The 12,105-nt window shown below is 43.0% G+C and overlaps 1 protein-coding gene across 1 annotated transcript in view; it reads left to right on the top strand.

Annotated features, from left to right (window-relative positions):
- Nucleotides 1–12,105, top strand: part of LOC311100048 (rho guanine nucleotide exchange factor 28-like) — a 132,365-nt gene that overhangs the window by 92,757 nt on the left and 27,503 nt on the right. Inside the window, 13 exon segments of the mRNA XM_084140790.1 lie at nt 2,664–2,844; nt 3,177–3,300; nt 6,676–6,718; nt 6,802–6,862; nt 6,865–6,908; nt 7,656–7,757; nt 8,875–8,998; nt 10,080–10,209; nt 10,575–10,630; nt 10,820–10,856; nt 11,182–11,311; nt 11,471–11,586; nt 11,708–11,848. Coding sequence (XP_083996916.1) covers nt 2,664–2,844; nt 3,177–3,300; nt 6,676–6,718; nt 6,802–6,862; nt 6,865–6,908; nt 7,656–7,757; nt 8,875–8,998; nt 10,080–10,209; nt 10,575–10,630; nt 10,820–10,856; nt 11,182–11,311; nt 11,471–11,586; nt 11,708–11,848 — 1,289 coding nt within the window.

The following is a 12,105-nucleotide window of genomic DNA, read 5'->3' on the forward strand; positions in this document are numbered from 1 at the left end:
AAAGGAAGCTAGCACTTTGTTAGTCTTGCAATGAACAAAAGTATGGCTCTCGACCGATAAGCAGTGAAGCTAGGACGGTCGGTCTAGTCAACGCGGCACAGTAGTGGGTTGAGCTAAACGAGAGAGAGAGCTAGTAATTCTACCCTTCCAGGTAGAAAAGCTAGTTGGTAGAATAGCAAGTCTTGTGGCATACTAGCCAGGTTAGCTGAGGAGAGCTTAGAAAATAGTACTCTTCATGATGAAGAGAGGTGAGAATGACCAGAGGGCGGGCGAGTGGCTCCTTATAATGATGGGAGGGGCTCATTCGCCACTCGACTTGTCTGTCTACGACAGACATGTGTGAGGTTCCTCGAGCTTCTGAGATTCTGATGAAACCCACATGTGAGATATTGAAATGAATAATTGAAAGATAAACTATGTTATTATGTCTATTTGTTATGTATGTACCTGTTACCCAACAGGTGTCAACAATAAAATTGCTTAAAACATTTAGATTAAAGTAGTTCAAGAGCGTTGAGATATCATATCAGCATTGTTGACTGAAAGAAACCAAAAGTGCTGCATCACAGTTGTGTGTTACTGTACTGCGATAATAAACTGAAGATTACAGTTGAAGTTGGAAGTTTACATACACTTAGGTTGGAGTCATTTAAACTCGTTTTTCAACCACTCCACAAATTTCTTGTTAACAAACTATAGTTTTGGCAAGTCGGTTAGGACATCTACTTTGTGCATGACACAAGTAATTTTTCCAACAATTGTTTACAGACAGAATATTTCACTTATAATTCACTGTATCACAATTCCAGTGGGTCAGAACTTTACATACACTAAGTTGACTGTGCCTTTAAACAGCTTGAAAAATTACAGAAAATGATGTCATGGCTTTAGAAGCTTCTGATAAGCTAATTGACATAATTTGAGTCAATTGGAGGTGTACCTGTGGATGTATTTCAAGGCCTACGTTCAAACCCAGTGCCTCTTTGCTTGACATCATGGGAAAATGAAAATAAATCAGCCAAGACCCCAGAAAAAATATTGTAGACCTCCACAAGTCTGGTTCATCCTTGGGAGCAATTTCCAAATGCCTGAAGGTACCACGTTCATCTGTACAAACAATAGTATGCAAGTATAAACACCATGGGACCACGTAGCCGTCATACCGCTCAGGAGGGAGACGCGTTCTGTCTCCTAGAGATGAACGTACTTTAGTGCGAAAAGTGCAAATCGATTACAGAACAACAGCAAAGGACCTTGTGAAAATGCTGAAGGAAACAGGTACAAAAGTATCTATATCCACAGTAAAACGAGTCCTATATCGACATAACCTGAAAGGCCGCTCAGCAAGGAAGAAGCCACTGCTCCAAAACCACCATAAAAAAGCCAGACTACGGTTTGCAACTGCAAAGATCATACTTTTTGGAGAAATGTCCTCTGGTCTGATGAAACAAAAATAGAACTGTTTGGCCATAATGACCATCGTTATGTTTGGAGGAAAAAGGGGGTACTTGCAAGCCGAAGAACACCATCCCATCCGTGAAGCACGGGGTTGGCAGCAACATGCTGTGGGGGTGCTTTGCTGCAGGAGGGACTGGTGCACTTCACAAAATAGATGGCATCATGAGGAAGGAAAATTATGTGGATATATTGAAGCAACATCACAAGACATCAGTCCGGAAGTTAAAGCTTGGTCGCAAATGGGTCTTCCAAATGGACAATGACCCCAAGCATACTTCCAAAGTTGTGGCAAAATGGCTTAAGGACAACAAAGTCAAGGTATTGGAGTGGCCATCAGAAAGCCCTGACCTCAATCCTATAGAAAAGTTGTGGGCAGAACTGAAAAAGTGTGTGCGAGCAAGGAGGCCTACAAACCTGACTCAGTTACACCAGCTCTTTCAGGAGGAATGGGCCAAAATTCACCCAACTTATTGTGGGAAGCTTGTGGAAGGCTACCCGAAATGTTTGACCCAAGTTAAACAATTTAAAGGCAATGCTACCAAATACTAATTGAGTGTATGTATACTTCTGACCCACTGGGAATGTGATGAAAGAAATAAAAGCTGAAATAAATCATTCTCTCTACTATTATTCTGACATTTCACATTCTTAAAATAAAGGGGTGATCCTATCTGACCTATGACAGGAAATGTTACTAGGATTAAATGTCAGGAATTGTGAAAAACTGAGTTTAAATGTATTTGGCTAAGGTGTATGTAAACTTCCGACTTCAACTGTAAATGTTATGTAAGATTACATATATTGTTAGTTCTTACCTGAACAAATATATTAAGTATTTTCTCATAGTGTGAGGCTTTCTCTATGTGGGTACTGTAGTGTATTCAGATAGTCTCGATCCCATACTGTATGTGATGTAGCCAATTTATCTACTTTTACCTTGGGCCAGCTGTTGGTTTCAGCACTTAGAGTATGGATACGAGGAGGCTGTAGTAATAATATAATAAATGCCATTTAGCAGACACTTTTATCCTAAGCGACGTACAGTCATCTGTGTACACATTTTACGTATGGGTGGTCCTTGGAATCGAACCCACTATCCTGGCGTTGCAAGCCCCATGCTCAACCAATTGAGCTACAGAGGACCACCAGTGCGGTCGGATGAGCCTTTATGTTGACGTTCCCTCCTCTCTCTCTCTCCCTGACAGCCCCGGTCTGGTAGCTCTAGTGATTGACAGTGAGGAGGAGGGGGTTCTGGTGAAGTCTCCCCTCTCTCCCCTCTCTCCCCTGATCTTTGACCCTTGTAACAGCGGGGACGACATCTCCCCAGACCTCACCTGTACACGCACACACTCTGCCTCCTCAGCCGGCGACCCCACCCCCACAAAGGTACCAGGCAGAAGCTATCTTGTCCACCCTCACACACAGAGACTCACAAAAGAAATGTCATTGTTTCACTCCTCCTCCATTGACAATCTACTGACTATTCAAATGAAATGAAATCAAATTGTATTTGTCACATACACATGTTTTGCAGATGTTATTGCGGGTGTTGCAAAATGCTTGTGTTTCTAGCTCCAACAGTGCAGTATATCTAACAATTCCACTCCAAAGGAGGTTGTAAGGACCAATATATTAGGGCCTACTGTAAATCTAAAACGTATATAGCTCCTCACCATTGTGTTGACCTAAGTGTTTTGTGTTGTGTTGTATTTTTCCAGGATATGGGCGACCAGAGGATCAGACACCGCTCCTACTCCTACTCCTCCCCCAAGATCAGCCTGCTGCCCTCCCGCTTCTCCCGTGACACCTCAGCCCAGCCTGCGACATCTAACCTCAGCCCAGGTTAGTGTTCGTGGGACCTTTTACAGTTATTAACCCCCCATTGAGAAACCCTTCCTGAGAACTTTCCCACTAGGCACACAATGGTTGAATCAACGTTGTTTCCACGTCATTTTAATGAAATTACGTTAAACCAACCTTGAATAGATGTTGAATTGACGTCTGTGCCCAGTGGGTTATTACTTCGATTGGAAGAAAGGTGACAGGGTTTTCTGAGAACATGATGATATTGATTGTCCCATCGTTTGCAATGCCTACAGTTCTGATAAATACAGTTCTGATAAATACAGTTCTGATAAATACAGTTCTGATGAATGTTATAGCTGCATAACGGAGTAAGATACTCAACACTTTTTTTTATTAAAATATATTTTCCGTCAAATATTGATGGAATTATAGCACATAAACAATTGTATATTGAGAGACATAAAACCTATGGAATCCAGACATTTTGGTGTGACTTCAGGTATTCAATTGAATTTCAAATATACAGACAATATAATGACAAAGCAAAAACCGTTTTTAGAAATTTTTGCTAATGTATTAAAAATAAAAAACGGAAATATGACATTTACATAAGTATTCAGACCCTTTACTCAGTACTTTGTTGAAGCACCTTTGGCAGCGATTACAGCCTCGGGTCTTTTTGGGTATGACGCTATAAGCTTGGCACACCTGTATTTGGAGAGTTTCTCCCATTCTTCTCTGCAGATCCTCTCAAGCTCTGTCAGGTTGGATGGGGAGCGTTGCTGCACAGCTATTTTCAGGTCTCTCCAGAGATGTTCGATCGGGTTCAAGTCCGGGGTCGGGCTGGGCCACTCAAGGACATTCAGAGACTTGTCCTGAAGCCACTCCTGCGTTGTCTTGGCTGTGTGCTTCGGGTTGTTGTCCTGTTTCAAGGTGAACCTTTGCCCCAGTCTGAGGTCCTGAGCGCTCTGGAGCAGGTTTTTGTCAAGGATCTCTCTGCTCAGTTCATCTTTGCCTCGATCCTGACTAGTCTCCCAGTCCCTGCCGCTGAAAAACATCACCACAGCATGATATTGCCACCACCATGCTTCACCGTAGGGATGGTGCCAGGTTTCCTCCAGACGTGACACTTGGCATTCATGCCAAAGTGTTCAATTTTGGTTACATCAGACCAGAGAATCTTGTTTCTCATGGTCTGAGAGTCTTTAGATGCCTTTTGGCAAACTCCAAGCGGGCTGTCATGTGCCTTTTACTGAGGAGTGGCTTCCGTCTGGCCACTCTACCATAAAGGCCTGATTGGTGGAGCGCTGCAGAGATGGTTGTCCTTCTGGAAGGTTCTCCCATCTCCACTGAGGAACTCTAGAGCTCTGTCAGAGTGACCATTGGATTCTTGGTCACCTCCCTGACCAAGGCCCTTCTCCCCCGATTGCTCAGTTTGGCCGGGCAGGCAGCTCTAGGAAGAGTCTTGGTGGTTCCAAACTTCATCCATTTAAGAATGATGGAGGCCACTGTGTTCTTGGTGACCTTCAATGCTGCAGAAATATTTTGGTACCATTCCCCATATCTGTGCCTCGACACAATCCTGTCTCGGAGCTCTACGGACAATTCCTTCAACCTCATGCCTTGTTTTTTGCTCTGACATGCACTGTCAACTTTGGGACCTTCTATAGACAGGTGTGTGCCTTTCCAAATCATGTCAAATTAATTGAATTTACCACAGGTGGACTCCAATCAAGTTGTAGAAACATCTCAAGGATGAGCAATGGAAACAGGATGCACCTGACCTCAATTTCGAGTCTCATAGCAAAGGGTCACCGTGGCTTTCTCCCAAAGACGTGCAACATTACTTATTCATGATTGATGTGATCTATAATATTAAACACAAGGCGTAAATGTTTTGTACCATAATAGTACCCACCTGTTGTGAACATGAACATATCGCTCTAGAATTAACCAATGCATATAGGGGAAAGATAAAAAATTGCACAATTGATTTAGATATGTGGATTTGTCTGTCTGCTTTCTTTTCTGAGTGGCGAGTTCTGAGTGTTCATGTAGTTGCCGTGTCAGTGTGTTTAATCCCTATCGATATATCAACTTTGATAAACACGTGGGCCAAAACCTTTTAGTCCCATGTCAAAAATGTCTGACCATACCCCCATCCTTTTGAGACATTGTTTCACACTTTTCCCCGATAGTAAAGTCCAACAGAAAATGTGATTTGCAGAGGTAATTGTATGAATATTGTCAGTTTGAAAGCAATCTGTGAAGTGACAGTTAGTTGACAATTGGTTATCCACTTCTCAAACACAGCCAAATGAATGCTGAACAGAGCTGTATTCTCAGGTGGGCGTGGCTTGGGCCTTGCTACTATTTGACTAGGGCCCGTATCCACAAAGTGTCTGAGACTAGGATCTGTCCATATAATCATATTCATTGTGTAGTCCCCTGTAGCTCAGTTGGTAGAGCATGGCGCTTGCAACACCAGGGTTGTGGGTTCATTTCCCACGGGGGGCCAGTATGAAAATGTAAGTCGCTCTGGATAAGAGCGTCTGCTAAACGACTAAAATGTCAAATGATCTAAAAGGCAAAACTGATCCTAGATCAGCACTCCTATTACGTTTGTGGATACAGGCCCTGGATTGAACTCAGCTGAGCTAGCCTGTCTCTCTTCACTTATTTGGTTTGTCATGGGAGTTTGGCTGGTACAGTAAGCAGTAGGCCTACTCTCTGTAGTTGGATGATCATGCTCTCTGTGTCGTCACTAACTAACTGTAGCCACTTCAGTAGATCGCCAACTACTGTTTATAGCTAACATGTAACTAACATGAAGGACCTCTGACCTTCTCATCCAATGGGTTTTGAGAAGGATGCGAGGAGAGAGGTCGCAAGGAATTAAGGAAATGCAATTGAGATTTTCCCCCTACATGGCTCTGGTCACATCCTTGCCTCCCTCTGTTCCTTTGAGTGGCCTAGTGAGTGCTATGTCCACTCTACCCTGTAGATGGCGTTTTCCACAGTGTGAGCCACAGCCGGTTTCGCCTGCAGGCCCTCTCTCTGTCTAAATCTCTGTCTCTACTCCACCCTTCTAGTAAGTACAGCTTACCTTAGATCCTCTATCTATCCATCACTCGCTCTGTGCTAACACCAGGCATGGCAGGCATGTGGCTACTGTGTGTGGTGCATAGGTATGTAGGTGTGCTTGTATGTCAGTGTTTATGTAGGGTGAGGGCATAGGTAAGTGCATCGGCTGACTAGGCTATCCTGCCAAATCACAGCGTAAGCTCAGCGTTGCTGGGTTGTGGGTAGGGGGGGGGTCAGACTTGATTGTGTCGATTGATTTTCATCCATAATGTTGCTCATGCTGTTTCATTTCACACAGAGGGTTCATGTCTGTCTTGTCCTCCACAGAACAGAGAGAGTTCAGCCTATCAAAGCAGACTCAAGAAAAAAGGTGTGTATCCACTGACGTAGTGTGTTTGTCTAAAGTGAGTCTGACATTTTTACGGTTCCATACAGTTTTCCCCTAATTCCCAGGCTCTCCAGCCTTCACCATGACTACTTGGTTAGTTACCGGGCGACCGAGGGTTCTCTCTCTTTTGTGGAGTCCCTGGTTGTCTTTATATCAAGACAAGGGGTGGCAGGTAACTTAGAGAGGCTAGCCAGCAACCGGAGGGTTGCCAATTCGAATCCCGGGTCCGACTTGAAAAATCGAGCGGGAAGTGCGCTGGCAACTGGATGGTTGCTGACATAAAATCCTACATGCCGTTGTGCCCTTGAGCAAGGCACTTAAACCCCCACAATAACAGCTCTTTGTTTAACTCCAGGCTTTGTTTGTATAACTCTGTTACTGTGCCACAGCTTGTAGGGCTGTTTTAACCTTGTGTCACAGGTAGGGGTGTAGAGATATGACTAAACTGTAAGCCCATTGTGCTCAGACAGTGTTTATTTATCAATGCAAATTTTGTCCAATGCAAATTTCAAATGCAGGGCCTGTGCTCAGATGAAGTTAGGCTAATGCACAGTAACTGTGTGACACAGTGAGTGTAGTAGGATTTACTGTATAGTATCCTTTGAGTTATTAGGCTCCAGCAAAAGAGGGACGGACAAAGAAAAGGCATCCTCTTTATTTCCTGCTTCACTATGTCCTTCATTGTGATGAGATGCTGCCGGGAACCATGCCAACTACCTTTGTCCTCTCCTTCCATTCAGCAGTTAAAATGTCCTGAACACACACAGTCACAGTACTATAGCTCCCTCTAGAGTATGTTTCCTGTACCTGTCAGTGTGTACCAGAGCTGTGTGTGTGTGTGCGCGCATGTTAGTGGATGTGTGTGTGTTCATGTACTGTATGTATCAGAGCTGTGTGTGTAATGTGTGTGTGTCCCTAGGGAGTTAAGGTTCCGTAAGCGTGCCCAGTCTGCAGACGACGAGGGCAGCGTTGAGCTGGCGGAGTCCCTCCAACACCTCACTCTCTCAGAGTTTCTCAAAGAGTACGTGGGCATCGCCCCCTTCTGGGCTGCCAGCCCTGGCCCTTCCTCTCCACTGGGCAGATAGCCCACAGCCTTTAACCCTACAGGAACTCCCCTGATCTGGAAGCCAGCCCTCTAGTCACTAGCTTCAGCCTCTAACCCCTTCAAGCCAACCATTTTAACCCTACAACTCCCCTGTGCGCATCCTGACATTTAACCTCTACGTTTGTGCCCACAATGCTCTCTGCCTAGCATGGCATCAAAAATAACCTTTAGAGATCGCACTTGTATGCTGTTGATGTCAATGAATGAACCATGTTTGATTACCATACGTGTGCTGCACGTGTAGGTAACTACTACTGTGTAACCCTTAACCTATAGTGCTCTACCAGTGGACTTTGACCTCTCAGGGTGAAGGGGCCTAACCTCCCATTAGGATTCTATACTGTTCAAATAATTGCTTTGTAACACTGAGCTGCCACCAACTTTAAGGAGACGACATCTTAACATTGATGGAGTTTTGACCAGACCTTGTCTTAATTGTGTAATAAACATCTATGGTTGGCTTTGTGGTGCATGTGCTCTAACTGTACACTTGATCCAGCCTGGTGTGACAGTCACAGGCTGATTGAACTACTAACCAAATACCATGTTTACTATAAGGCTTGTGCTTTCATAAGTTGTATGCAGAGTTTATACGTTTTTGTTTCCACATGGCCTCATTAGCTAGGTTTCCATCCAATTGGTGGCAGATTTTCATGCGAACTTAAATCTGCATAAAAACAATATGCCATTTTCCTACCAGAGATGTGTTTCCATCAAATTGACTTTTTCACCAGAATAAGACCCTTGATATTTATTGAAAGCAGCATCAAGCTCATCACCGTACACTTTCACCACCCTATGAAGTTCATCACAACTTATTCCATCTGTAGTTGTTGGATGGAAACCTGGTTATAGATGAAAAACTAAGTCCGAAAATTACTACTAGTAGAAACGAACTATGAGTAATAATTAATTTGAGATGACCAGGCAGAAATAAAGAAAGATCAGCAAAAAAGACTCTAGTATGGATACCGTTTATAAAACCAACAACATATGAAAGTCACATGATGCTAACACCGTTGTGTCTGAACAGAATTGAAGAAGAGGAGTGGGACAAGTACAACATCCCTTCCAAGGTGGAATCAGAGAAATACAAAGTGATTCGTACCTTCAGCTTCCTCAAGAGCAGGATTTCGAACACATGCAACAAGAACAAGGTAAACACTATTTTAACACTAATCGTGAGATTAGGTAAGCACTAATCTTGCCGCCAGACTTTACATTTAGAGCATATGCAATGTTCAGAGACATACTCAACTAGACTAAATAATCATAGACAGAATGAACACACCGACTGACCACACATGTAATCTACACCTCAGTCTAGACCTAACGATCTACAGCTATAAGGACTGCATGACACATCCAAAGAGGGCTGTAAAAAAAAAAAAACTGTCTATTATCACAAAAAAAGAAATTGTGCCGCTATTATCATTTAATTATCGAATACAAAAGGCCATTATCAAGCGAATTTGGGTAGTTGAAAAGCGCTATATAAATACCATGTATTATAATAATAATAACAGTATTTAAAAAAAAGTATTATTATTGTCTTCATCCAAACCCTTCTCCTTATACTATAGTATTCACATCAGGATCTGTGCTTCACGTGATGACAAGAAGCAGGAAATGTTTTGGGAAATAACCTTAACGCAAAACACAACTGAAACCCTTGTGTAGCTTCTTTCCTTTTAATCATAAACCCTTTGTTGGTGGATCAGCATTTGCGAAACCCCTCAATGTGTTAATGCATTGCTCAGTTTCCTTCACAGTGGACTTTTAAAAATGGGCTAAAATAAGGCGGGGATCCCTTCTCACTCAAACTGCGTCAATTGGAGTCGGTGTACGTGTGTGGCTATTTGTAGCTACTTCTAGTACACGAAACCTGACTTTATAAGTCAAGTGGAGTCTAGCTAATGTCTACGGTGTTACAGTGTTACAATTCCATTCTATGCTTTGATGGATTGTGGCTGAAAGGGTTTATATTAGTTCCAGTATATGGGTGTGCAATAACTAGCCTGTCCTTGCCTCTGATGTTCACCCCTGTGAATCTACCTTGGCTCTACAGTCCCGTGTAGCTCAGTTGGTAGAGCATGGCGCTTGCAACGCCAAGGTTGTGGGTTCGATTCCCACAGGGGACCAGTATGAAAAAAATAAAAATGTATGCACTCACTAACTGTAAGTCGCTCTGGATAAGAGCGTCTGCTAAATGACAAAAATGTAAAACAAATTCTCCAGGGGAAGGAGGGGAAAGACAAGGACAAACAGCAGAATGGACATCGCTTCTCCACGGGGTCCTGTGCTGGACCCACCGTCTGTCTGGTCTGTGACAAACCTGCTAGTGGCAAGGACCTTCTGCAATGCTCCAGTAAGTAACACGGTTAACTCAATCAATCAAAATGTTTTTATAACGGCCTTTTTACATCAACAATTAACCAGCAGTACATCAACTAATCAGTCGAAACAAACAACAATTTGTTGCTCAATGCTACAAACATACAATGAATAAATGAATTGAAAAATATCACATATATTTATGGGTAATACAGTATATCAATCCATATCTTAAGGAAAATATACTGTATATGCTTTTTTTGCATTCGACAATGATAACTTTAATTCGCAAACTTCAATATTTTGCTGGACAATTATAGAACTGAATTCATATATGATTCTATTCCATTTCCAGTCATTCGTTTTTTCTCTTTATGAACCTATCTCTCTCTCCCTAAGGTTGTACAGTCATGGTCCATAAGGGTTGTATTGACTTTGCTCCTCCGTGTATAAAGGTGAGTTTCAGCCTGTATACTTCTGCCCCGACCCACAACCACAAACATAAACATAGAGATGGTTAAGCTAGTCCAGTGACACATCTACTGCTCATCTCTCTCTGTTGAACAAAGTGATCTAGTTGGAATATTTGGTTGTCTGGTATCCTACCTTCCTTCCTTTTGTTAATCTTTGTTTTAAAACTATAGAAACTTGTGAAGAACCGAACGGCATCCCTCCCGCAGAGTGAGTGTTACATTGCAGAGTTCAACGGTCAATGACTGAGGACCTTATTACTGATGAATGTGTTTGTTTTTTATGACCGTGTTTTCCTTTCTTTCTGCTTGCATTTTGTATGTATATTTTGATGTGCGTATTTTCTGTAATTTATGTAATTCAGGGCTAATCTGTTAAATAGACCTTGGTCTCAGTATGACTTCCTGATAAAATAAAGGTTAAATAATAAATCAAATCAAATAATGTCAAAGCTCTTTGTTGTCATCCTGTGAAGCACACAGGAAGGAATGCTGAAACAATAACATTCCTCCCCTCCCTCCTTCAGACTTCACAGTGCGAGACAGTCCCTCTTCATGTCTGATCGCCACCTCAGCCTCTCTACCTATGATGAGCCAGAGGGACAGGAGGGAAACAGCCTCCCTCCCCAACCCCCTCTCCAGGAGCGTCCCCTCTGCCACTGACAGGTCAGCTAAGCATCCTCTCACTCACTCACTCACTCACTCACTCACTCACTCACTCACTCACTCACTCACTCACTCACTCAGTATATTACAGTAAGCTTGTGATGAAGATTTTTTGGGATGATGCTTATGTCATTGACAATATTATTGTCACTCTCCCAGCAGGCTTAGCGAGAGTCCGGAAGCGGTGTCTGACAGCAGATGGGGTTCTGGCCAATCAGAGGATCTCCTGCAGACCACAGAGTCGTCCTCCTCCACTGACTCCTCCCTCGGAGAAGGTACTGCAGGGACGGGAACCCAGAAGGGACAATTGGAAATGCAAAGGAAAAGTGATCATCTTAATGGTTAAAAGGGAAAAGTCACCATCATGTTCTTTTTGTCCCCCCTCTCCTCCTGTAGACTGTGTGGACACCGGTCTCCACAGCGACCTGTCTGCTGATGCTCTGGACTACGAGGCTGAGTCTTGGAGTCTGACGGTGGAACACAAGTTTTGTAAGAAGCAGGACAAACGGGTGGTTAAGAGACAGGACGTCATCTATGGTGAGCTAACGATGTCGTAACCTAACCTTGCTGTTTTGTAATACAGTTTTGAGTTATGAATGAGTTATGACTTATGAAATGTTATGGGCTGTAGCACAGGAATGTTTATGGTTTGTTGTTATGGCATGTCCAAGGGATATGTTTGTCTAGAGAGACTTGTCATCTTGGAAATGTGGGTAGTTGAGGGGATTGGTTTGATGCAGAATCATAAAAATGTACACATAATGCGTAGTTATTTGGGATGCAAGAGATCAATT

Source organism: Coregonus lavaretus, assembly GCF_964263955.1.
Source record: "Coregonus lavaretus genome assembly, chromosome: 24".
NCBI classification, from domain to species: domain Eukaryota; kingdom Metazoa; phylum Chordata; class Actinopteri; order Salmoniformes; family Salmonidae; genus Coregonus; species Coregonus lavaretus.